The 27,739-nt window shown below is 39.9% G+C and overlaps 2 protein-coding genes and 1 long non-coding RNA gene across 7 annotated transcripts in view; all 3 read left to right on the top strand.

The window, feature by feature from the left end:
* The window catches only part of LOC110487746 (LIM domain-binding protein 2), a 116,537-nt gene extending 99,646 nt beyond the window's left edge, over positions 1-16,891 (top strand). For all 4 annotated transcript variants that reach the window (XM_036943083.1, XM_036943084.1, XM_036943085.1 and 1 more), the window contains exon 9: positions 15,430-16,891. In XM_036943083.1, the coding sequence (XP_036798978.1) occupies positions 15,430-15,660 (231 nt within the window). In that variant the 3' untranslated portion in view covers positions 15,661-16,891. The remainder of the gene's footprint in view (positions 1-15,429) is intronic.
* Positions 1,530-8,902, top strand: LOC118938701. Its single transcript, XR_005035948.1, has 2 exons — positions 1,530-1,693; positions 1,809-8,902. It is a non-coding gene; the product is annotated as an uncharacterized LOC118938701 (long non-coding RNA).
* A 4,473-nt stretch (positions 16,892-21,364) lies between the features above and the next one.
* LOC110488944 (transmembrane anterior posterior transformation protein 1 homolog) overlaps positions 21,365-27,739 on the top strand; it is a 29,071-nt gene continuing 22,696 nt past the window's right edge. For both annotated transcript variants that reach the window (XM_036943087.1, XM_036943088.1), the window contains exons 1-2: positions 21,365-21,599; positions 25,932-26,062. In XM_036943087.1, the coding sequence (XP_036798982.1) occupies positions 21,407-21,599; positions 25,932-26,062 (324 nt within the window). In that variant the 5' untranslated portion in view covers positions 21,365-21,406. The remainder of the gene's footprint in view (positions 21,600-25,931; positions 26,063-27,739) is intronic.

A 27,739-nucleotide genomic window follows, 5' to 3' on the forward strand; every position in this document is an offset into this window, starting at 1 on the left:
GTTCTCATCTGTGACCTCAACGCTAGGGGTCATATCATAGAAATATGTCCGACATAATCACTATTGGGAAAGGGAACGGGGATACCGAGTAAATTGCACAACTGAATGCATTCAAACGAAATACAGTGTCTTCCGAATTTAACCCAATCCCTCTGAATCAGATAGGTGCGGGGGCTGCCTTAATCGAAGTCCACGTTATCGCCGCCCAGGGAGCAGTTGTTGTGGGGGTTAACTACCTTGCTCAAGGGCAAAACTGCAGATTTTTCCACCTTGCCAGTTCGGGTTTCAAGCAAGTAACCTTACTGTCCCAAAGCTCTAACCGCTAGGCTACCTGCCTCCCAAATTGATTGGTCTGCGAGGGGCAGGGAGGACAGTCCACTTCATCAGTGGGATGGGGTTTCATTAGCTCAAAGTGCACTGAATGAGGTTGACCGTGTACATACGGGTTCACCGCCTTCACGGTGCTTCGCCATACACACCAGCCATACACACACTCCTTAAAATCCCACCATGCACCAACTGTTATTGCAGGAGCAGCAGGGGGTTGTTTCGAAACAAGGTAAACACACGGCCAAGAGTAATGCCCTGGGCTTTACCCCTTTGGTGAAACAACAAACACACATCATCAACATTTGAATCACACCAGTTTATGGATTAGAAGGGTTATATGGGTTAGAAGGGTTATATGGGTTAGAAGGGTTATATGGATTAGAAGGGTCAGATGGGTTAGATGGGTTAGAAGGGTTAGAAGGGTTAGATGGGTCAGATGAGTTAGAAGGGTTAGAAGGGTTAGATGGGTTAGATGGATTAGAAGGGTTAGATGGGTTAGATAGATTAGATGGGTTAGAAGGGTCAGATGGATTATAATGATTAGAAGGGTTAGATGGATTAGAAGGGTTAGAAGGATAAGGAGGGTTAGAATGATTATAAGGGTTAGATGGGGGTTAGATGGATTATAAGGGTTATACGGGTTAGATGGATTAGAAGGGTCAGATGGGTTAGAAGGATTAGATGGTCAGAAGGGTAAAATGGTTAGAATGGTAAAATGGATTAGATGGGTTAGAAGGGTAAATTGGTTAGAAGGCTAAAGTGATTAGAAAGGTAAAATGGGTTAAAAGGGTTAGATGGATTAGAAGGGTAAGATGGTTAGAAGGGTAAAATGGTTAGATGGGTAAAATGGATTAGATGGTCAGAAGGGTAAAATTGTCAGAAGGGTAAAATGGGTTAGAAGGATTAGATGGGTTAGAAGGGTAAAATGGTCAGATGGGTTAGAAGGTTTAGATGGATTAGAAGGGTTAGAAGTGTAAGGTGGGTAAGATGGTTAGAAGGGTAAGATGGTTAGAAGAGTAAAATGGATTAGATGGGTTAGAAGGGTAAAATGGTTAGAAGGATAAAATGGATTAGATGGGTTAGGTGGTTAGATGGGTAAGATGGTTAGAAGGGTAAATGGATTAGATGGGTAAAATGGATTAGATGGGTTAAATGGTTTGAAGGGTAAGATGGTTAGAAGGGTCCGATGGTTAGAAGGGTTAGATGGGTAAGATGGTTAGAAGGGTCAGATGGGTAAGATGGTTAGAAGGGTCCGATGGTTAGAAGGGTTAGATGGGTAAGATGGTTAGAAGGGTCAGATGGGTAAGATGGTTAGAAGGGTAAAAATGGATTAGATGGGTAAGATGGTTTGAAGGGTCAGATGGTTAGAAGGGTAAAAATGGATTAGATGGGTCAGATGGTTTGAAGGGTCAGATGGTTAGAAGGGTAAAAATGGATTAGATGGGTAAAATGGATTAGATGGGTAAGATGGTTTGAAGGGTAAGATGGTTAGAAGGGTCCGATGGTTAGAATGGTTAGATGGGTAAGATGGTTAGATGGGTAAGATGGTTAGAAGGGTCCGATGGGTAAGATGGTTAGAAGGCTCAGATGGTTAGAAGGGTAAAAATGGATTAGATGGTTAGAAGGGTCCGATGGTTAGAAGGGTTAGATGGGTAAGATGGTTAGAAGGGTCAGATGGGTAAGATGGTTAGAAGGGTAAAAATGGATTAGATGGGTAAGATGGTTTGAAGGGTCAGATGGTTAGAAGGGTAAAAATGGATTAGATGGGTAAGATGGTTTGAAGGGTCAGATGGTTAGAAGGGTAAAAATGGATTAGATGGGTAAAATGGATTAGATGGGTAAGATGGTTTGAAGGGTAAGATGGTTAGAAGGGTCCGATGGTTAGAATGGTTAGATGGGTAAGATGGTTAGATGGGTAAGATGGTTAGAAGGGTCATATGGGTAAGATGGTTAGAAGGGTCAGATGGTTAGAAGGGTAAAAATGGATTAGATGGTTAGAAGGGTCCGATGGTTAGAAGGGTTAGATGGGTAAGATGGTTAGAAGGGTCAGATGGGTAAGATGGTTAGAAGGGTAAAAATGGATTAGATGGGTAAGATGGTTTGAAGGGTCAGATGGTTAGAAGGGTAAAAATGGATTAGATGGGTAAGATGGTTTGAAGGGTCAGATGGTTAGAAGGGTAAAAATGGATTAGATGGGTAAAATGGATTAGATGGGTAAGATGGTTTGAAGGGTAAGATGGTTAGAAGGGTCCGATGGTTAGAATGGTTAGATGGGTAAGATGGTTAGATGGGTAAGATGGTTAGAAGGGTCAGATGGGTAAGATGGTTAGAAGGGTCAGATGATTAGAAGGGTAAAAATGGATTAGATGGGTAAAATGGATTAGATGGGTAAGATGGTTTGTAGGGTCAGAAGGGTGAAAATGGATTAGATGGGTCAAATGGATTAGATGGGTAAGATGGTTTGAAGGGTAAGATGGTTAGAAGGGTTAGATGGGTTAGATGGTCAGAAGGGTAAAATGGTTAGAATGGTAAAATGGATTAGATGGGTTAGAAGGGTAAATTGGTTAGAAGGCTAAAGTGATTAGAAAGGTAAAATGGGTTAAAAGGGTTAGATGGATTAGAAGGGTAAGATGGTTAGAAGGGTAAAATGGTTAGAAGGGTAAAATGGATTAGATGGTCAGAAGGGTAAAATTGTCAGAAGGGTAAAATGGGTTAGAAGGATTAGATGGGTTAGAAGGGTAAAATGGGTTAGATGGATTAGAAGGGTTAGAATGGTCAGATGGGTTAGAAGGTTTAGATGGATTAGAAGGGTTAGAAGTGTAAGGTGGGTAAGATGGTTAGAAGGGTAAGATGGTTAGAAGGGTAAAATGGATTAGATGGGTTAGAAGGGTAAAATGGTTAGAAGGATAAAATGGATTAGATGGGTTAGAAGGGTAAGATGGTTAGAAGGGTAAATGGATTAGATGGGTAAAATGGATTAGATGGGTAAGATGGTTTGAAGGGTCAGATGGTTAGAAGGGTAAAATGGATTAGATGGGTTAGAAGGGTAAAATGGTTAGAATGATAAAATGGATTAGATGGGTTAGAAGGGTAAGATGGTTAGAAGGGTAAATGGATTAGATGGGTAAAATGGATTAGATGGGTAAGATGGTTTGAAGGGTCAGATGGTTAGAAGGGTAAAATGGTTAGAAGGGTAAAATGGATTAGATGGTCAGAAGGGTAAAATTGTCAGAAGGGTAAAATGGGTTAGAAGGATTAGATGGGTTAGAAGGGTAAAATGGGTTAGATGGATTAGAAGGGTTAGAATGGTCAGATGGGTTAAAAGGTTTAGATGGATTAGAAGGGTTAGAAGTGTAAGATGGGTAAGATGGTTAGAAGGGTAAGATGGTTAGAAGGGTAAAATGGATTGAAGGGTAAAATGGATTACATGGGTTAGAAGGGTAAAATGGTTAGAAGGATAAAATGGATTAGATGGGTTAGATGGTTAGAAGGGTAAGATGGTTAGAAGGGTAAATGGATTAGATGGGTAAAATGGATTAGATGGGTAAAATGGTTTGAAGGGTAAGATGGTTAGAAGGGTCCGATGGTTAGAAGGGTTAGATGGGTAAGATGGTTAGAAGGGTCAGATGGGTAAGATGGTTAGAAGGGTCCGATGGTTAGAAGGGTTAGATGGGTAAGATGGTTAGAAGGGTCAGATGGTTAGAAGGGTAAAAATGGATTAGATGGGTAAAATGGTAAAATGGTTAGAAGGATAAAATGGATTAGATGGGTTAGATGGTTAGATGGGTAAGATGGTTTGAAGGGTCAGATGGTTAGAAGGGTAAAAATGGATTAGATGGGTAAAATGGATTAGATGGGTAAGATGGTTTGAAGGGTAAGATGGTTAGAAGGGTCCGATGGGTAAGATGGTTAGAAGGGTCCGATGGTTAGAAGGGTCAGATGGATAAGATGGTTAGAAGGGTCAGATGGTTAGAAGGGTAAAAATGGATTAGATGGGTAAAATGGTAAAATGGTTAGAAGGATAAAATGGATTAGATGGGTTAGATGGTTAGAATGGTAAGATGGTTAGAAGGGTAAATGGATTAGATGGGTAAAATGGATTAGATGGCTAAAATGGTTTGAAGGGTAAGATGGTTAGAAGGGTCCGATGGTTAGAAGGGTTAGATGGGTAAGATGGTTAGAAGGGTCAGATGGGTAAGATGGTTAGAAGGGTAAAAATGGATTAGATGGGTAAGATGGTTTGAAGGGTCAGATGGTTAGAAGGGTAAAAATGGATTAGATGGGTAAGATGGTTTGAAGGGTCAGATGGTTAGAAGGGTAAAAATGGATTAGATGGGTAAAATGGATTAGATGGGTAAGATGGTTAGAAGGGTCCGATGGTTAGAATGGTTAGATGGGTAAGATGGTTAGATGGGTCCGATGGTTAGAAGGGTCAGATGGGTAAGATGGTTAGAAGGGTCAGATGGTTAGAAGGGTAAAAATGGATTAGATGGGTAAAATGGATTAGATGGGTAAGATGGTTTGAAGGGTCAGAAGGGTAAAAATGGATTAGATGGGTCAAATGGATTAGATGGGTAAGATGGTTTGAAGGGTAAGATGGTTAGAAGGGTTAGATGGGTTAGATGGTCAGAAGGGTAAAATGGTTAGAATGGTAAAATGGATTAGATGGGTTAGAAGGGTAAATTGGTTAGAAGGCTAAAGTGATTAGAAAGGTAAAATGGGTTAAAAGGGTTAGATGGATTAGAAGGGTAAGATGGTTAGAAGGGTAAAATGGTTAGATGGGTAAAATGGATTAGATGGTCAGAAGGGTAAAATTGTCAGAAGGGTAAAATGGGTTAGAAGGATTAGATGGGTTAGAAGGGTAAAATGGGTTAGGTGGATTAGAAGGGTTAGAATGGTCAGATGGGTTAGAAGGTTTAGATGGATTAGAAGGGTTAGAAGTGTAAGGTGGGTAAGATGGTTAGAAGGGTAAGATGGTTAGAAGGGTAACATGGATCAGATGGGTTAGAAGGGTAAAATGGTTAGAAGGATAAAATGGATTAGATGGGTTAGATGGTTAGAAGGGTAAGATGGTTAGAAGGGTAAATGGATTAGATGGGTAAAATGGATTAGATGGGTAAAATGGTTTGAAGGGTAAGATGGTTAGAAGGGTCCGATGGTTAGAAGGGTTAGATGGGTAAGATGGTTAGAAGGGTCAGATGGGTAAGATGGTTAGAAGGGTCAGATGGGTCCGATGGTTAGAAGGGTCAGATGGGTAAGATGGTTAGAAGGGTCAGATGGGTAAGATGGTTAGAAGGGTAAAAATGGATTAGATGGGTAAGATGGTTTGAAGGGTCAGATGGTTAGAAGGGTAAAAATGGATTAGATGGGTAAGATGGTTTGAAGGGTCAGATGGTTAGAAGGGTAAAAATGGATTAGATGGGTAAGATGGTTTGAAGGGTCAGATGGTTAGAATGGTAAAAATTGATTAGATGGGTAAGATGGTTAGATGGGTAAGATGGTTAGAAGGGTCAGATGGGTAAGATGGTTAGAAGGGTCCGATGGTTAGAAGGGTCAGATGGGTAAAAATGGATTAGATGGGTAAAATGGATTAGATGGGTAAGATGGTTTGAAGGGTCAGATGGTTAGAAGGGTAAAAATGGATTAGATGGGTCAAATGGATTAGAAGGGTAAATGGATTAGATGGGTAAAATGGATTAGATGGGTAAAATGGTTTGAAGAGTAAGATGGTTAGAAGGGTTAGATGGGTAAGATGGTTAGAAGGGTCAGATGGGTAAGATGGTTAGAAGGGTCCGATGGTTAGAAGGGTTAGATGGGTAAGATGGTTAGAAGGGTCAGATGGGTAAGATGGCTAGAAGGGTAAAAATTGATTATATGGGTAAGATGGTTTGAAGGGTCAGATGGTTAGAAGGGTAAAAATGGATTAGATGGGTAAGATGGTTTGAAGGGTCAGATGGTTAGAATGGTAAAAATGGATTAGATGGGTAAGATGGTTAGATGGGTAAGATGGTTAGAAGGGTCAGATGGTTAAAATGGTTAGAAGGGTCAGATGGTTAGAAGGGTAAAAATGGATTAGATGGGTAAAATGGATTAGATGGGTAAGATGGTTTGAAGGGTAAGATGGTTAGAAGGGTCCGATGGTTAGAAGGGTTAGATGGGTAAGATGATTAGAAGGGTCTGATGGTTAGCAGGGTTAGATGGGTTAGATGGATTAGATGGTTAGGAGGGTTAGAAGGGTAAGATGGTTAGAAGGGTAAAAATGGATTAGATGGGTTAGAAGGGTAAAATGGTTAGAAGGGTAAAATGGTTTGAATGGTAAGATGGGTTAGATGGTCAGAAGTGTAAAATGGTTAGAATGGTAAAATGGGTTAGAAATGTAAATTGGATTAGATGGGTTAGCTGGTTAGGAGGGTTAGAAGGGTAAGATGGTTAGAAGGGTAAAATGGTTAGAAGGGTAAAATGGTTAGAAGGGTAAAATGGTTAGAAGGGTAAGATGGTTAGAAGGGTAAAATGGTTAGAATGGTAAAATGGTTAGAAGGGTAAGATGGTTAGAAGGGTAAAATGGTTAGAATGGTAAAATGGATTAGATGAGTTAGAAGGGTCAAATGGGTTAGATGGATAGAAGGGTAAGATGGTTAAAATGGTTAGAATGGTAAAATGGTGGATTAGAAGGGTTAGAATGGTCAGATGGGTTAGAAGGTTTAGATGGATTAGAAGGGTTAGAAGTGTAAGGTGGGTAAGATGGTTAGAAGGGTAAGATGGTTAGAAGGGTAAAATGGATCAGATGGGTTAGAAGGGTAAAATGGTTAGAAGGATAAAATGGATTAGATGGGTTAGATGGTTAGAAGGGTAAGATGGTTAGAAGGGTAAATGGATTAGATGGGTAAAATGGATTAGATGGGTAAAATGGTTTGAAGGGTAAGATGGTTAGAAGGGTCCGATGGTGAGAAGGGTTAGATGGGTAAGATGGTTAGAAGGGTCAGATGGGTAAGATGGTTAGAAGGGTCCGATGGTTAGAAGGGTCAGATGGGTAAGATGGTTAGAAGGGTCAGATGGGTAAGATGGTTAGAAGGGTAAAAATGGATTAGATGGGTAAGATGGTTTGAAGGGTCAGATGGTTAGAAGGGTAAAAATGGATTAGATGGGTAAGATGGTTTGAAGGGTCAGATGGTTAGAAGGGTAAAAATGGATTAGATGGGTAAGATGGTTTGAAGGGTCAGATGGTTAGAATGGTAAAAATGGATTAGATGGGTAAGATGGTTAGATGGGTAAGATGGTTAGAAGGGTCAGATGGGTAAGATGGTTAGAAGGGTCCGATGGTTAGAAGGGTTAGATGGGTAAGATGATTAGAAGGGTCTGATGGTTAGCAGGGTTAGATGGGTTAGATGGATTAGATGGTTAGGAGGGTTAGAAGGGTAAGATGGTTAGAAGGGTAAAAATGGATTAGATGGGTTAGAAGGGTAAAATGGTTAGAAGGGTAAAATGGTTTGAATGGTAAGATGGGTTAGATGGTCAGAAGTGTAAAATGGTTAGAATGGTAAAATGGGTTAGAAATGTAAATTGGATTAGATGGGTTAGCTGGTTAGGAGGGTTAGAAGGGTAAGATGGTTAGAAGGGTAAAATGGTTAGAAGGGTAAAATGGTTAGAAGGGTAAAATGGTTAGAAGGGTAAGATGGTTAGAAGGGTAAAATGGTTAGAATGGTAAAATGGTTAGAAGGGTAAGATGGTTAGAAGGGTAAAATGGTTAGAATGGTAAAATGGATTAGATTAGTTAGAAGGGTCAAATGGGTTAGATGGATAGAAGGGTAAGATGGTTAAAATGGTTAGAATGGTAAAATGGTGGATTAGAAGGGTTAGAATGGTCAGATGGGTTAGAAGGTTTAGATGGATTAGAAGGGTTAGAAGTGTAAGGTGGGTAAGATGGTTAGAAGGGTAAGATGGTTAGAAGGGTAAAATGGATCAGATGGGTTAGAAGGGTAAAATGGTTAGAAGGATAAAATGGATTAGATGGGTTAGATGGTTAGAAGGGTAAGATGGTTAGAAGGGTAAATGGATTAGATGGGTAAAATGGATTAGATGGGTAAAATGGTTTGAAGGGTAAGATGGTTAGAAGGGTCCGATGGTGAGAAGGGTTAGATGGGTAAGATGGTTAGAAGGGTCAGATGGGTAAGATGGTTAGAAGGGTCCGATGGTTAGAAGGGTCAGATGGGTAAGATGGTTAGAAGGGTCAGATGGGTAAGATGGTTAGAAGGGTAAAAATGGATTAGATGGGTAAGATGGTTTGAAGGGTCAGATGGTTAGAAGGGTAAAAATGGATTAGATGGGTAAGATGGTTTGAAGGGTCAGATGGTTAGAAGGGTAAAAATGGATTAGATGGGTAAGATGGTTTGAAGGGTCAGATGGTTAGAATGGTAAAAATGGATTAGATGGGTAAGATGGTTAGATGGGTAAGATGGTTAGAAGGGTCAGATGGGTAAGATGGTTAGAAGGGTCCGATGGTTAGAAGGGTCAGATGGGTAAAAATGGATTAGATGGGTAAAATGGATTAGATGGGTAAGATGGTTTGAAGGGTCAGATGGTTAGAAGGGTAAAAATGGATTAGATGGGTCAAATGGATTAGAAGGGTAAATGGATTAGATGGGTAAAATGGATTAGATGGGTAAAATGGTTTGAAGGGTAAGATGGTTAGAAGGGTTAGATGGGTAAGATGGTTAGAAGGGTCAGATGGGTAAGATGGTTAGAAGGGTCCGATGGTTAGAAGGGTTAGATGGGTAAGATGGTTAGAAGAGTCAGATGGGTAAGATGGTTAGAAGGGTAAAAATGGATTAGATGGGTAAGATGGTTTGAAGGGTCAGATGGTTAGAAGGGTAAAAATGGATTAGATGGGTAAGATGGTTTGAAGGGTCAGATGGTTAGAATGGTAAAAATGGATTAGATGGGTAAGATGGTTAGAAGGGTCAGATGGGTAAAATGGTTAGAAGGGTCAGATGGTTAGAAGGGTAAAAATGGATTAGATGGGTAAAATGGATTAGATGGGTAAGATGGTTTGAAGGGTAAGATGGTTAGAAGGGTCCGATGGTTAGAAGGGTTAGATGGGTAAGATGGTTAGAAGGGTCTGATGGTTAGCAGGGTTAGATGGGTTAGATGGATTAGAGGGGTTAGATGGTTAGGAGGGTTAGAAGGGTAAGATGGTTAGAAGGGTAAAAATGGATTAGATGGGTTAGAAGGGTAAAATGGTTAGAAGGGTAAAATGGTTTGAATGGTAAGATGGGTTAGATGGTCAGAAGTGTAAAATGGTTAGAATGGTAAAATGGGTTAGAAAGGTAAATTGGATTAGATGGGTTAGCTGGTTAGGAGGGTTAGAAGGGTAAGATGGTTAGAAGGGTAAAATGGTTAGAAGGGTAAAATGGTTAGAAGGGTAAAATGGTTAGAAGGGTAAGATGGTTAGAAGGGTAAAATGGTTAGAATGGTAAAATGGTTAGAAGGGTAAGATGGTTAGAAGGGTAAAATGGTTAGAATGGTAAAATGGATTAGATGAGTTAGAAGGGTCAAATGGGTTAGATGGATAGAAGGGTAAGATGGTTAAAATGGTTAGAATGGTAAAATGGTGGATTAGAAGGGTTAGAATGGTCAGATGGGTTAGAAGGTTTAGATGGATTAGAAGGGTTAGAAAGGTAAATTGGATTAGATGGGTTAGCTGGTTAGGAGGGTTAGAAGGGTAAGATGGTTAGAAGGGTAAAATGGTTAGAAGGGTAAAATGGTTAGAAGGGTAAAATGGTTAGAAGGGTAAGATGGTTAGAAGGGTAAAATGGTTAGAATGGTAAAATGGTTAGAAGGGTAAGATGGTTAGAAGGGTAAAATGGTTAGAATGGTAAAATGGATTAGATGAGTTAGAAGGGTCAAATGGGTTAGATGGATAGAAGGGTAAGATGGTTAAAATGGTTAGAATGGTAAAATGGTGGATTAGAAGGGTTAGAATGGTCAGATGGGTTAGAAGGTTTAGATGGATTAGAAGGGTTAGAAGTGTAAGGTGGGTAAGATGGTTAGAAGGGTAAGATGGTTAGAAGGGTAAAATGGATCAGATGGGTTAGAAGGGTAAAATGGTTAGAAGGATAAAATGGATTAGATGGGTTAGATGGTTAGAAGGGTAAGATGGTTAGAAGGGTAAATGGATTAGATGGGTAAAATGGATTAGATGGGTAAAATGGTTTGACGGGTAAGATGGTTAGAAGGGTCCGATGGTTAGAAGGGTTAGATGGGTAAGATGGTTAGAAGGGTCAGATGGGTAAGATGGTTAGAAGGGTCCGATGGTTAGAAGGGTCAGATGGGTAAGATGGTTAGAAGGGTCAGATGGGTAAGATGGTTAGAAGGGTAAAAATGGATTAGATGGGTAAGATGGTTTGAAGGGTCAGATGGTTAGATGGGTAAGATGGTTAGAAGGGTCAGATGGGTAAGATGGTTAGAAGGGTCCGATGGTTAGAAGGGTCAGATGGGTAAAAATGGATTAGATGGGTAAAATGGATTAGATGGGTAAGATGGTTTGAAGGGTAAAAATGGATTAGATGGGTCAAATGGATTAGAAGGGTAAATGGATTAGATGGGTAAAATGGATTAGATGGGTAAAATGGTTTGAAGGGTAAGATGGTTAGAAGGGTTAGATGGGTAAGATGGTTAGAAGGGTCAGATGGGTAAGATGGTTAGAAGGGTCCGATGGTTAGAAGGGTTAGATGGGTAAGATGGTTAGAAGGGTCAGATGGGTAAGATGGTTAGAAGGGTAAAAATTAATTAGATGGGTAAGATGGTTTGAAGGGTCAGATGGTTAGAAGGGTAAAAATGGATTAGATGGGTAAGATGGTTTGAAGGGTCAGATGGTTAGAATGGTAAAAATGGATTAGATGGGTAAGATGGTTAGATGGGTAAGATGGTTAGAAGGGTCAGATGGGTAAAATGGTTAGAAGGGTCAGATGGTTAGAAGGGTAAAAATGGATTAGATGGGTAAAATGGATTAGATGGGTAAGATGGTTTGAAGGGTAAGATGGTTAGCAGGGTTAGATGGGTTAGATGGATTAGAGGGGTTAGATGGTTAGGAGGGTTAGAAGGGTAAGATGGTTAGAAGGGTAAAAATGGATTAGATGGGTTAGAAGGGTCCGATGGTTAGAAGGGTTAGATGGGTAAGATGGTTAGAAGGGTCTGATGGTTAGCAGGGTTAGATGGGTTAGATGGATTAGAGGGGTTAGATGGTTAGGAGGGTTAGAAGGGTAAGATGGTTAGAAGGGTAAAAATGGATTAGATGGGTTAGAAGGGTAAAATGGTTAGAAGGGTAAAATGGTTTGAATGGTAAGATGGGTTAGATGGTCAGAAGTGTAAAATGGTTAGAATGGTAAAATGGGTTAGATGGGTAAGATGGTTTGAAGGGTAAGATGGTTAGCAGGGTTAGATGGGTTAGATGGATTAGAGGGGTTAGATGGTTAGGAGGGTTAGAAGGGTAAGATGGTTAGAAGGGTAAAATGGTTAGAAGGGTAAAATGGTTAGAAGGGTAAAATGGTTAGAAGGGTAAGATGGTTAGAAGGGTAAAATGGTTAGAATGGTAAAATGGTTAGAAGGGTAAGATGGGTTAGATGGATAGAAGGGTAAGATGGTTAAAATGGTTAGAATGGTAAAATGGGTTAGAAGGGTAAATTGGATTAGATGAGTTAGATGGTTAGGAGGGTTAGAAGGGTAAAATGGATTAGAAGGGTAAAATGGTTAGAAGGGTAAAATGGTTAGAAGTGTAAAATGGTTAGAAGGGTAAGATGGTTAGAAGGGTAAAATGGTTAGAAGGGTAAAATGGTTAGAATGGTCAAATGGATTAGATGAGTTAGAAGGGTCAAATGGGTTAGATGGTTAGAAGGGTAAGATGGTTAGAAGGGTAAAATGGATTATAAATCAAATCAAATCAAATCAAATTGTATTTGTCACATACACATGGTTAGCAGATGTTAATGCGAGTGTAGCAAAATGCTTGTGCTTCTAGTTCCGACAATGCAGTAATAACCAACAAGTAATCTAGCTAACAATTCCAAAACTACTACCTAGAAGGGTAAAATGGTTAGAAAGGTAAGATGGTTAGAAGGGTAAAATTGATTAGATGGGTTAGATGGGTAAACATTTTAGGATGGCAAAATGGATTAGATGGGTAAAATGGATTTAATGGGTTAGAAGGGTAAAATGGATTAGAAGGGTAAAATGGTTAGAAGGGAAAGATGGTTCGAAGGGTAAGATGGTTAGCAGGGTAAAATGGTTAGATGGGTAAGATGGTTAGAAGGGTAAAATGGTTAGAATGGTAAAATGGATTAGATGAGTTAGAAGGGTAAAATGGGTTAGATGGTTAGAAGGGTTAGATGGTTAGAAGGGTGAAATGGATTAGATGGGTTAGAAGGGTAAAATGGTTAGAAAGGTAAAATGGTTAGAAGGGTCAGATGGATTAGAAGGGTTAGATGGATTAGACGGGTTAAGTGGGTTAGAATGGTTAGATGGATTAGATGGGTTAGATGGATTAGATGCTTAGAAGGGTAAAATACTTAGAAGGGTAAAATGGTTAGAAGGGTTAAATGGTTAGAAGGGTTAAATGGATTAGATGGGTTAGATGGTTAGAAGGGTAAAATGGGTTAGAAGGTTAGAAGGATTAGATGGGTTAGCTGGGTTAGATGGGGTTTGAAGCCCATGAGTAGTTGTCATAGAGATGGATAGAGGACTCACTTGCGGCAAAAGACTGTGATAGCATGGGCAGTTTATGGGTTGTAGCATTATGTACTACAGTACCGATAATGATCTGTATAACATATCAGGTTTTATCCTAGGTTGGGATTCAATCCGATCAGCATTAGATCTGTGTTATAGCTCACTTGACATTTATTGGTAATTTCAGATTGAACCGACATCTGCAGCGTTAACCGGAAATACGATCTCCACGAACGTTGGGGAAAATGCCTTTAAAATCTGCATTGTCAACTGTCTAGTGCGCTGCGCTATGAATTGAATCCCGGCCTTAGTAAATATGTTTTTGTAGCTATAACAGAATGGTGTCCCATCTCCTTACCAACATATGGTGTCAGAAGTAGGATCTAAACCCACGCCTCCATTCAGGATTAGAAGCTCAGGGGAAGGCTACTTGTGTAGGCTACTGGTCTTGATGAGACCCAATATCCTCTAGTGTTTTTGCTTTTGGCCCTTCATTGCAGTGGTAGGAACTATCATCCATACAGATTAGAGTGGACACTTGTCAGTGGCCATAGTACAGCAATAAGCAGGAACAAAGACAGTTCTAAACTTAATTTCAGTATGACCAATACACTTTGCATGTATAGTCATCGACAGTTATATGAACGTCTAAAGGCTTTGACTTATGCTTTGACATGAACTGCGCTGAATGAATATTTCCATAGACTAAGAGTTAGTATAACCTGCATATCACACCATAAAACATATATGATCAATACACAGTACCAGTCAAAAGTTTAAAAAACTCATTCAGTTTTTCTTGATTTTTACTATTTTCTACATTGTAGAATAATAGTGAAGACATCAAAACTATGAAATAACACGTGGAATCATGTAGTAACCAAAAAAGTGTCAACCAGCTTCATGAGGTAGTCACCTGGAATGCAATCCAATTAACAGGTGTGCCTTGTTAAAAGTTCATTTGTGGAATTTCTTTCCTTCTTAATGTGTTTGAGCCAATCAGTTGTGTTGTGACAAGGTAAGGGTGGTATACAGATAGCCCAACTTGGTAAAAGACCAAATCCATATTATGGGAAGAACAGCTCAAATAAGCAAAGAGAAATGGCAGTCCATCATTGCTTTAAGACATGAAGGTCAGTCAGTACGGAACATTTCAAGAACTTTGATAGTTTCTTCAAGTGCAGTTGCAAAAACCATCAAGAGCTATGATGAAACTGGCTCTCATGAGGACTGCCACAGGAAGACCCAGAGTTACCCCTGCTACAGAGGATACGGTCATTAGAGTGAACTGCACCTCAGATTGCAGCCCAAATAAATGCTTCAGAGTGTTCAAGTAACAGACACATCGCAACATCAACTGTTCAGAGGAGGCTGCGTGAATCAGGCCTTCATGGTCGAATTGCTTCAAAGAAACCACTACTAAAGGACAGCAATAAGAAGAAGAGACTTGCTTGGGCCAAGAAACACAAGCAATGGACATTAGACCGTGGAAATCTGTCCTTTGGTCTGATGAGTCCAAATTTGAGATTTTTGGTTCCAACCGCCGTGTCTTTGTGAGACGCAGAGTAGGTCAACGGATGATCGCCGCATGTGTGGTTACCACCGTGAAGCATAGAAGAGGAGGTGTGATGGTGTGGGGGTGCTTTGCTCTGTAACACTGTCTGTGATTTATTTAGAATTCAAGGCACACTTAACCAGTATGGCTATCACAGCACTCTGCAGCGATACGCCATCCCATCTGGTTTGTGCTTAGCGGGACTATCATTTGTTTTTCAACAGGACAATGACCCAAAGCACAGCTCCAGGATGTGTAAGGGCTATTTGACCAAGGGGAGTGATGGAGTGCTGCATCAGATGACCTGGCCTCCACAATCACCCGACCTCAACCCAATTGAGATGGTTTGGGATGAGTTGGACCGCAGAGAGAAGGAAAAGTAGCCAACAAGTGCTGAGCATATGTGGGAACTCCTTCAAGACTGTTGGAAAAGCATTCCTCATGAAGCTGGTTGAGAGAATGCCAAGAGTGTGCAAAGCTGTCATCAAGGCAAAGGGTGGCTACTTTGAAGAATCTAAAATCTATTTTGTTTTGTTTAACACTTTTTTGGTTACTACATGATTCCATATGTGTCATTTCATAGTTTTGATGTCTTCACTATTATTATACAATGTAGAAAATAGTAAAAATAAAGAAAACCCCTTGAATGAGTTTGTGCTTCCAAATGTTTGACTGGTACTGTCGTACAATCAATATATTATCAATTCTACATATAATATATTTCAGAATGTCATGCATTTCTCACACATGCAGCAATGTGTCATTCAAAATGTCTTACCTTTAACCTGACCTTAATGTCTGGCCCTTAACCTCTCTCCTTTCAGGACGTGATGGTGGTTGGTGAGCCCACCCTGATGGGCGGGGAGTTCGGGGACGAGGACGAGCGTCTGATCACACGTCTGGAGAACACGCAGTACGACGCCACCAACGGATTGGACGACGAGGATGACTTCAACGGCTCGCCATCGCTCGGCAACAACAGCCCGTGGGGCAGCAAGCCGCTCAACAACCAGGACAGCAAGGCCGAGAGCACAGCGCCTCAGTCGTCACAGTAGAACACACAGAGACCAAGGCCACCGAGAGCACAGTCAGTGCCCCCACCTTCATATGTCAGCTTAGCTGACATTTAACTTCAATGGTTGAATGTTACTATTTTGGACATATTCTAATGAGACCATGTTGCCCTCACAGTAAAACAAAGAGGGAAAATAATTATTAAAAAACTGTACCTTTTTGGCACAGTAGGGCGGCGCCCTCTAAAACCTCACATTGTACTGAATTGAACCCTGTTGGCAATTTTTTTCACGTCGTGGTCAACGGTGTCACTGTCACTCATCATGATCGATCATCTCCACCAAATATCAGAACAATTGTTCTCCGACTTCACTGTAACATCGAGGAGCGAGACAGAGAACTGAATAACATTGCACAGCAATATCCATATGAATAACACTGCTTTTTCACCTAAATACATACAGGTTGTATGCATTGCAATGATGACGTAAACAATACTGGGTTTTCTTTTTCAATTTTTCCTAGAATTCCTCTGTTTGGATTTGGTGGGAATTCACAGTGTTAGGAGAGTTGGGATAGCTCTGGGAATGACAATGCAGGTGTTCATATGAATTGTCCCTCTTGGACACCTTCTCAGTCCTTGAGCTTTAACTGTAGTGCGATTCTGTGGTTGTTGCCCTTTTGACCTTTGATTTGCACGTTGCAACACCTCTGGGACAGTTGACAAGGGGAAGTCAAAACAAAACATCAAAAACAAAATGGCTCCTTTAAGGGCATCAGCCTCAATCAGAACTAACCGGCAAGGTTTATACTCAGCCCATATAGAGCTACCAAACTGCATCCGCGATGGCCGAGACGTCGCCGTCTTGAGCTTTTGCCTTTTTATTGAAAATTAATTTGGCTGTTGGTTTGTTTACAGTTGTTTTTTGTTGGATTTTCAATGAAAAGGAAAGTGACTCTGTTTCACCTTTAAGGACAGCTTCAAGTGGGGAGACACGTGTTTCATGATTACTTTTCCAGAATTACTGCATCAGCGCCAATTGTTATTTCATGCAAACCTGTTTGATTGTGTTTGTAGTCTATTGGTGTTCTTTTGCTTCTCCCCAAAATACTTTACAATCATGTTTGTACTTTGCCAATCAGTAGGCCTTTCACATTTGGAATTTGTTCTTTCCCTTTAAATGACCTACTCCCAAACTGATGTTTAAAGTTTTTTCCTGCATGATTTAGTTTTGTTTGTTTGATATACAGTACCAGTCAAACGTTTGGACACACCTTCTCATTCAAGGGTATTTATTTATTTTTTACTATTTCTACATTGTAGAATAATAATGAAGATATCAAAACTATGAAATAACACATATGGAATCACGTAGTAACCAACAAAGTGTTAAACAAATCAAAATATATTTGAGATTCTTCAAAGTAGACACCCTTTGCCTTGATGACAGCTTTGCACAGTCTTGGCATTCTCTCAACCAGCTTCATGAGGTAGTCACCTGGAATGCATTTCAATTAACAGGTATGCCTTGTTAAAAGTACTTAAAAAAAAGTTATTTCCTCCCTAATGCGTTTGAGCCAATCCGTTGTGTTGTGACAAGGTAAGGGTGGTAGACAGAAGATAGCCATACTTGGTAAAAGACCAAATATATATTATGGGATGAACAGCTCAAATAAGCAAAGAGAAATGCCAGTCCATCATCGCTTTAAGACATGAAGGTCAGTCAATACGGAAAACTTTAAGAACTTTGAAAGTTTCTTCATGTGCAGTCGCAAAAACCATCAAGCTCTATGATGAAACTGGCTCTCATGTGGACCGCTCTCATGAGACCCAGAGTTACCTCTGCTGCAGAGGATAAGTTCATTAGCGTTACCAGCCTCAGAAATTGCAGGCCAAATAAATGCTTCACAGAGCTCAAGTAACAGACACATCTCAACATCAACTGTTCATAGGAGGCTGCGTGAATCAGACCTTCATGGACGAATTGCTGCAAAGAACCCACTACTAAAGGACACCAATAAGAAGAAGAGACTTGCTTGGGCTAAGAAACACGAGTAATGGACATTGGACCAGTCAAAATCTGTCCTTTGGTCTTTGGTCCAAATTTGGGATTTTAGTTTCCAACCGCTGTGCCTTTGTGAGACGCAGATTAGAATGGATGGATATTTGACCAAGAAGGAAAGTGATGGAGAGCTGCATCAGATGACCTGGCCTCCACAATCACCCCACCTCAACCCAAAGCAGACAACAAGTGCCCAGCATATGTGGGAACTCCTTCAAGACTGTTGGAAAAGCATTCCAGGTGAAGCTGGTTGAGAGAATACCAAGAGTGTGCAAAGGGTGTCTATTTGAAGAATCTAAAATATTTGATTTAACACTTTTTTCATTACTATATGATTCCATATGTGTTATTTAATAGTTTTGATGTCTTCGCTATTATTCTACAATGTAGAAAATAGTAAAAATAAAGATAAAAATCCTTGAATGAGTAGGTGTGTCCAAACTTTTGACTGGTACTGTACTGTACAGTACAGGGAGGCAGGTAGCCTAGTGGTTAGAGCGTTGGGCCAGTAACCGAAAGGTTGCTGGATCGAATCCTCGAGCTGACAAGGTAAAAATCTGTCGTTCTGCCCCTGAACAAGGCAGTTAACCCACTGTTCCCTGGTAGGCCGTCATTGTAAATAAGAATTTGTTCTTAACTGACTTGCCTAGTTAAATAAAGGATAAATAAATAAATACAGTATATTATGTACCTTTTTGTGACACCGCCATTTTATTCATCAGTTTGGGAACACTGTTACAAGGTTTCTAACTCTGTAACATAGAGAATGATAGAGACCGTTTTACCAGGAGCAGCGCCATTGAGGCCTTCCAGCTTCCTTCATTTTAAAGTAGTCAACTAGGTAGGGATTTCTATGGGTTGTAGCCTCAATGGGTTGCTCATGCTGTCACAGATTCTAAAATGGCACAGATATAAGGATGAGTCCTCTAACTAGCTCTGTGCTCTGTAAATAGAGGTGTGAACTACAATTTTATCCATTTAAGATTAGCCACCATTCTGAATCCATTTTGTACTGTACATGGCAGCTGTTTCAACAAGCTTTTTGATTTGTATGAGTTTCACATTTCTATAGGGCATTTTGGATTCTGGTTGTTTGTCTGACCGATTTCTGCTGCTATTAGCAGCACATTTATTGTTTTGTTTATATCCAGTCATTTATTTAATGCAGAAGTCATATCTTAAACAACATTTTAGTCTCAATGGAGGCATATTAAAGATATACTGAACAAAAATATAACAACATGTGAAGTGTTGGTCCCATGTTTCATGAGCTGAAACAAAAGATTCCAGATATTTTCCATACACACAAAAAGCGTATTTCTCTCCAATTTTGTGCACAAATTTGTTTACATCCCTATTAGTAAGCATTTCTCCTTTGCCAAGATAATCCATCCACCTGACAGGTGTGGCATTAGAAGAAGCTGATTAAACAGCATGATCATTACACAGGTGCACCTTGTGTTGGAGAAAATAAAGGCCACAAAAATTTGTCACACAACCCAATGCCACAGATGTCTCAAGTTTTGAGGGAGCTTGCAATTGGCATGCTGACTGCAGGAATGTCCACCAGAGCTGTTGCCAAAGAATTGAATGTTAATTTCTCTACCATAAGCCACCTCCAATGTAGTTTTAGAGAATTTGGCAGAACGTCCAAACGTCCTCACAACCGCAGACTACATGTAACCATGCCAGCCCAGGACCTCCACATCCGGCTTCTTCACCTGCGGGATCATCTGAGACCAACCACCCAGACAGTTGATGAAACTGAGGAGTATTTATGTCTTGTAATAAAGCCCTTTCGTGAGGAAAACTCATTCGGATTGGCTGGGCCTGGCTCCCCAGTGGGTCGGCCTAAGCCTCCCAGGCCCACGCATGGCTGCGCCCCTGCCCAGTCATGTGAAATCTATAGATTAGGGTCTAATTCATTTATTTCAAAAATACTGATTTACTTATATGAACTGTAACTTAGTAAAATCGTTGAAATGGTTGCATGTTGCATACATGTTTTCGTTCAGTATACATAATTTGCAAATTATTGAGCAAAAACCAGCATACTCAAGGCCCTACAGAAATGCAGTTTTAAAACCCCTCCTTTAGTGTTACCAGTTGTTCTTTGACTTGATTCCCCCCTCATCTCCTCTAGTCTACTCTTCTGTTGGATTTTGTTTCTTAAAGGCAAGAAGACAACGTTTGGGTCTTTTGTGTATTTATTTGTGCATTTGTAAGGAAGCTAACACATTTCTGAATAGGTGTGAACCTGGTATTATTAGAACTCTGCACAATTTGTACATTATATCGCAGAGATGTTTTGTGTCATATCTGATGTCTGGTATGTATGCTTTGCCATTATGTGTGCCAATAAACCATGCTTAAAGATTGTTCCGATTGGGTTTCTAGAAAGTAGTCTATAAATTGTATGGATTACTGTGCATTCTGTGTTCATGCATGTCTGTTTCTCCATTAATATGTTTTCATATACCTTTATTCTAGTCTGTCTGTTCTCGTATCAATAGGTAGCCAATACGATATGATGGTACTACAGCGTAACTGTGCTGTATCCTTACGTATTTCCAATGTGACAGATTGATGGACAATAACCTATTTTAAGACCAATTTCTAATGTGGCTAATGTCAGCCACCCCTTCTTAGATCCTTGATCAATATAATGAGTTATTTAGGGTCATGGGGTCAACTGGTTCATCAATCAATTTGTTTATCTTTGAACAGGAATCAAGACAGAAATCAATCATTCAGGCATCAGTTACTAAAGGCAGCGAAGCAGCAGGACATCAAGGGTGCGTTCGTAAATTCACTATGGCTGTCTACTCTGATTTCAGAACACTCTCGTCTGTGTGCCAGAGCTTTAAATAACTGATGAATTTACTAACGCTCGACACCCATTGAATATGACCGGTGACAGTAGACATCGGCAAAAAATATGAATTCAATTATTCCAGCTGCACAGTTACAGTCACCAATGCTCTGGATAACGTAAGAACAGCCTAACCAGTACTCTGCTAGGGTGAGTAAAATGGTCAGAGTGAGGTGTTCTTTCATTTATGTTTGGAAGTAGCTAACAAGCTGGCTAACTTTAGCCAGTTAGCTTGGGTGCTTGACTACCGTTGTGAGGTCAGAATGCTCGGATCAACCCTACTCCTCTGCCAGAGCGTCCTGCGTGCGCTCTGAACGCTCCAAAAGCGAAATTCTCTGAATTTACAAATGGACAATCTGACAATGTTCTGAATTTACAAACGCCCAGCGCACACTCTGAGCACGAGCTGCCACTCCAGAGGGAATTTACGAACGCACCCCAAGTGTGAACTATTTGGATGGGTCTTTGTTGCCATCTTGTGGTTTTGAAAGAACATTGATTATCCAAATAGAATATTCCTATTTGGTTTGACAGTCACATCAAAATGTTATTATTCCCATTGATTGAATATTGCGGTTAAATTAATTGAGATTTAATTGAAATTGTCACCTTATTTTTTTTGCAAAAGCCTATGATTATGTGATACTTATTTTGGATAAAGCAAAATATTACAAATCACATACCCGTTGTACATATATGTGGTGAATTTTGTGGGTCTATAATCGGTGTGGATAATGTTTGTTTGATAAATATTTATATGTTTGTATATTTTATGAATCAATCCCTGCGTGAGAAAGTGATGACGTTGCGTTGGTCTCTGAATGTTGCTACCAGCGCGGCGGCATAGTGAAGATGGCGGACTTGTTGGGGACCGGGCCGTCAGATGAAAAAGAAACCGAAAATGAGGACAAGAAGGAGGGGAAACGGCCATGGGATGACATACCAAAGTCGGAGAAAGTCGTTAGAACTCCAGATTTGGCGGAAACATTGGGCTTTTACGATATGAACGCTGTCAGACGGGAGCAACGTGAACGCGAAAACTCAGGTGGGTTTCCCTGGATCTCTTGCGCAGATCAAAGCGGTATCGTTTAGCTATCATTTTATCTGACCTCTTTAATATGTATATTAATAATGCATTGGAAGCTGACGATCACATTAAAGCATTGTAAAATACATGTTATAGTGTAACAACAATTTTCTGTTATCGTTGGGCTGTCCCGACAGAATGCACAACCAATCAAAGCACGCCATTGGATTGTCTCGCTGTCAAACGGTGTTGTTGTCATCTAACAAGCTGATTCGCAAGATTGTTTGTCAATAGAGGTTTAGTAGCCCGTGACAAACATATTTATGCTAACTGATCGTTACAAATATTTGTCATTTAGCGACTAAATACTTACGACGTTTTAATTCCTGGTAATTTGCTTGCATGTCACGAACCGCGCCAAGGCACGAGACGTCTACGTTAACGTACCCCATTCATAGACGCTAAATACCTTTAGTACATTATTGGGCTAGCATACGCGGAGGGGGCAACAGTCACTGAAGTCGGCATAGACCCTACTAGCTAGCAAGATAGTGAACTACAGTATCTAGCATTAGGTAGCTACGTTCTTTGCTTACCACAGGTTAATGTTTCTCTAGCTAACGTTACCTATAAAGTCAATGTTTGGGCTAACGTTAGCTTGCTGCCTTTTCTTTTTGCGTGCATCAATGTATACTGTAACTGTAAGGCGCCGAGTTACTACAAAACGTTGTGGAATCCGGTCAATGTAGACAATATTTCTGTTGGAAATCATCTTTGCTTTCAATATATCATGTTTGACACGTTCTCACTATTTCCAACCGACTGGAAAATATTTCAATACTGTAAGGGGGTCATTTCGGGTAACGCCCTCAAGTCAATGTAAAAAGGGGGTCGGGAGGCCTTTGCTTCACATCAACAAACGAGAACAGTCTCTGCTCACTCACGTGAGACTGTTTTAAATTCTACTGTTATGTATATTTAACAGCACAGCATACTCGTAGTTCCTATACTCCAAAACTTCATAAGTGGGATGTTGCCATTGTAGCTCAAAGTTTTCCTCATACCAAAAGTCATATCTAGCAAGTGTATTAGATAATCCATTAGGGTTAAATTGGCCTTCAAATTCAGTTGGTTTTGTCTAGAAGGAATACAGCTATTGTCAAGATTTACTTTTCATAGGAGAAATTACACAGCAGGTTAGGAGAAATAGGTTAGGGTTAGCTAAAATATTTGTAAAGAATTATACTTTTAATGTCAATTTGAGAAAAGCTGCATCCATTCTAGACATGACCAATTCAGTTGGTTCCTGTCCTATGTTTATTTTATTTTTTAATTTAACCTTTATTAACTAGGCAAGTCAGTTTTACAATGATGGCCTATACAGTGGAAATTATAGCATGTCAATCTTGGTGGAGCAAAAAAAAAGTGGGATGCATGCCAGCAAAGCCACCACACAACACAAAACAATACATTAATTGCACTATAACGGTGACAAACAGTGCCCACATACGGCCTACATAAAGCTGTCCCAACATCTTACCACTGCTACACCTACACATCAGCGGAGCCTCTTCCAGCGAAACAGTTCAAGCAGCCTCATTTACTGCCTTTAAAAAAACATAGCTGATATGGCTGACTTGCTCAAACAAATGTGGTTTCTGATGACAATTGAGATGTACAAACTATGGCATAAGAGGACAAGTGGATAAGAGGCAATCCGTAATTTTGATTAAGATATTAATGAGCGAGCTAGGATGGACGTAGTCAATATAACTATTTGTTTAGCACATTTTAAATGTATTGCAACAGAATTCAAAACATGGGCTGTTCTTACAGTGTTCTCCCTGTACACCAAGTCAGAACTGTAGGATAAATAAAGGGGCATATAAAGCAGACAATGAAACCTCTTACAATATTCAATCAATACTCTCCAAAACAAGTTATAGGCTACATGTGCACCACCAAGTCAGAACAGTCGGCGAAATTAAGAAGGGTAAATAGACCAAATTATTAGGGTGAGGCACATGGTCTACTAACATCTTACTACACAACATACACTTAAGTATTACTTTCTTAGCTACAGTATACATATCTGCCAGTCATATTACATAATTTATGCAGCAGCATACAATACATTTTTGGACGCCACTTGTTGTGCTGTGCTGACTTGAACAGGAAGGTGGCGTGGCGGTCCTTCGTGGGAAAATGTTGTCATCAGTCTGGCATTTTCTGAATTTATGGTGCTTTCAAAACAACTGGGAACTCTTGAGAGCCCCCCCAAAAAATAAACAAAAACAAGGTCGAATCATGACGACGTCGTTGATCTTCAGGTCGTAGCTCTAGAAAGAGGCCGGATTTACAATTCCGAGTTGGATGACCGTTCAAAACATATTTTCCCAGTCGGAGCTCGTTTATTCCCAGCTTCCCAGTTGTCTTGAACTTACTGAAGTCAAGTTTTTGCAATTCCGAGTTAAGTTGTTTTGAGCGCGGCACAAATCATGCTTCATGCACAGCAAGGCCAATGTTGAATGTTTATCATTTTAAACTTGGAAAAGAGCCCCTTAATCCCAGATTTGGGACCTCTCAGCCACTCCACTGAATAGCAGGCTAGTGTTTGCTTTGCAATGCTTGCAGTTAGCCACTGTCACTGATTTCTTCCAAACCACTCATTGTTGAATTTGCGTGTAATGTTTATGTCCAATGGCCGATGAGCACTGATACATTTTATCTATAACTTCTCTTCATAAGACAAGGATTAAAAAGGATTTGCCAGTAGATTGTTGACTTGAATCATGATGATGACTGCTAGCTAAGAGTTGAAAGTATGATGTTGACATGATCAGTCCAATCAAAGTTATTGTAGATATATTGTGATTTGATGTAATTTTGTCTGTGGCCAATGACCTTGAGCCTTCTTGGATGGGCACTTCCAATGTAACTATGGCAGCACCCAATTTTCTAGCTCTACCCTTAGACTTGGCGGTGACGTAGTGTCCCCATGAGTGACAGAACACTGAGCCAATCACGGTGCAACGCTCTGTATTTTCTGCTGGCTTACCCCACCACCACAGAAAGCGCTGAGCTAGGCTGAAACACCTGCGTTTTGGAGCTGCCTTACTCAAGAAAACAAAAAAGAGACCATGTTTGTATGCGATTTTATTAACTCAATGATATACACTACCATTAAAAAGTTAGAGGTCACTTAGAAATATCCTTGTTTTTGAAAGAAAAGCAATTCAAATAAAATAATATCAAATTGATCAGAAATACAGTGTAGACATTGTTAATGTTGTAAAAAATTACTGTTGTAGCTTGAAATGGCTGATTTTTAAAAACGTAATTTATTATTATTATTTTTTTAATCTACATAGGTGTACAGAGGTCCATTATCAGCAACCATCAATCCTGTGTTCCAATGGCACGTTGTGTTAGCTAATCCAAGTTTATAATTTTAAAAGGCTTCTCTGCCTAGAAGGCCAGCATCTTGGGGTCACCTCTTCATTGTTGACATTGAGACTGGTGTTTTGCGGGTACTATTTAATGAGACTGCCAGTTGAGGACTTGTGAGGCGTCTGTTTCTCAAACTAGACACTCTAATGTACTTGTTCTTTTGCTCAGTTGTGCACTGGGGCCTCCTACTCTTTCTATTCTGGTTAGAGACAGTTTGCACTTTTCTGTGAAGGGAGTAGTACACAGCATTGTACAACATGTTCAGTTTCTTGGCAATTTCTCGCATGGAATAGCCTTCATAGATATTCCATTAAAAATCAGCCATTTCCAACTACAATAGTCATTTACAGCATTAACAATATATTAACACTGTATTTCTGATCAATTTGATATTATTTTAATGGACAAAAAAGTTGCTTCTCTTTCAAAAACATTTCTAAGTGACTCCAAACTTTTGATCGTTAGTGTAATATATATATACATCTTTCTAAATTTTTTGCAAACTGATATGTGACACATATTAATGCCAAAAAAACATGCAAAACAGGCAAGCCCCTGTTTTGTATTTAATTATTTTTTGCCAAAAATGTTGGGCTCAAAACAGGTGGGGCTCTGCCCTGAATGATGGGTCGCCACCAGTCCTATGTGAATGGGTAGGCTACTTTGTTTTATTTAGGCAATGATTGGTGTGTCATTCTTTCACTTTCAAAAGAGAAATTTCCTTTCCCTCAAATTTTCATTCATGCTATATTTTGTTTTCTGTGTCAGAGCTTCCCACAGTTAGAACACTGCCATGTATTTTGGCCATTGTGATGATCACCAGGAGCGTGAACAGTGACTGTGGAGGGACAATAGCCATGTGGTAACAGAACGCTAAGTGTTGTCATAATGTTTTTCCAGATCCGTCGCTGGCACGCTTCCTGTGTGCTGAGCTGACCCGGGGCTACTTCCTGGAGCACAACGAAGCAAAATACACGGAGCGCAGAGAGAGAGTGTACACATGCATGCGCATTCCCAGAGAACTGGAAAAGGTAGGTACAGTTGAGGCCCCCTGGGAACCACACACACAGATAACCACACAAAAAGGACAATTCAACAGTGTTTGTTTCGCATTGCCCTTGGTAATGTTTTGGAGCATCTGGTATTTCCAGTGAAATGAATATTCTAATTTTGTATTAATATTCATATCGCATTTTTTATAGAGTTGACACAAATTGATATACAGAGAATAGTGTGTAGGCCTATATGGTTCTTTCTCTGTCATTTATTGCTATTGCCTATTATTGCAGCCCAGAATGTTTTTCGGTATGCTGTCATAGACATGAGTTGTGTTCGAATACTCATACTAACCGCACTCACCATACTATTTGTGACGTGAATTGAGTATATAGTATGCTTACTGGTCATGGTATGGATATTAGTAGTATGCCAAAAGTTCCCATATGTCGTACTAAATTTTCCAAAATATGAAATATACACACACAGGACACTATTTTCATACTTTTAGGGCCCATAATGCAATTTTTCAGAAAATGGGCGTGGCTTCAGATTTGAAGATAATGGCAGAAAATATGCAGCCAAAGTCCGACGAGCGAATACAAATTCATTGAACTAATTAATGACAAATGTCAAGAAAATGTTGAGCAATGTAATAAAGTAATGACTTTTCAAGTAAGTTGCGTTACACGTTATGTTGGCTAACAATTTGTTAGCTACGCTATCCTTAGCGTTCCAGCAGTAAGTTACCGGTATGATAACTAGTTACCTAACGTTAGTTGGATACTAATACATCGAACTTGCCAGGCAGTATATTAACTAACTAACCAACGTTTATTGAGTTGATTATTCACATTCTTAGCGAAGTGGTATAGTCGTTGTGCGTTTCAATGGACATTGTTAATTCTGGCGACCTATTCCGATTTCAGAGAACTCTCGCACAACGTTGAATATAGCAGGTGTTCGTAAACGTCTGCAAAAAAAACCTTAATAAATTGTTTCCTGTAGCACAGTTAGTCACCAAAGCCCTAGGTAACATGAAAACAGCCTAACCAGCTCTGCTATGGTGTGTAAATTGGTCAGAGTGAGGTGTTCTCTCGTTTGTTTCTGGATGTAGCTAGCCAATGTTAGCCAGTTAGCTTGGGTACTTGACTGCCGTTGAGTGCTCAGATTAACCCTACTCCTCAGGCCAAAGCTTCCACTCAACTGAAACCATACCGTTCTTTTACAGTATAATAAAATTAACTAATAGTATGTAGTATATACTCATTAAGTATGTAGTATGGGTATTCGAACACAGCCATTGTTAGATATTACTGCACTGTCGGAGCTAGAAGCACAAGCATTTTGCTACACCCATAATATCTGCAAAACACGTATGTGACAAAATTGTTTTTGATTTAAAGAAAAATAAGTATGGTGTAGTGTCTCTATACAACCACTAGATGGTGGTGTTGTAACATGTTACATTGATAACATGATGCAGCGTCTCTATAGAACCAGTAGATGGTGGTGTTGGTTACATTTTCAATGGAGTATGTTACAAAGATTCCCATAAATTCACCTCTGTAAACTCACCTGGGAATAATAAACCTCTGCACTAAATTCTGATACCAGAAATAGGTAAATTTACCCATGCCTTTATTTCTCTCCTCAAAACCCCCAACTATTGGGAAGGTGTGTGTGTGTGTGTTCTGAGATAGCTACTCTTC

Source organism: Oncorhynchus mykiss, chromosome 14 (assembly GCF_013265735.2).
Source record: "Oncorhynchus mykiss isolate Arlee chromosome 14, USDA_OmykA_1.1, whole genome shotgun sequence".
Classification (NCBI taxonomy): domain Eukaryota; kingdom Metazoa; phylum Chordata; class Actinopteri; order Salmoniformes; family Salmonidae; genus Oncorhynchus; species Oncorhynchus mykiss.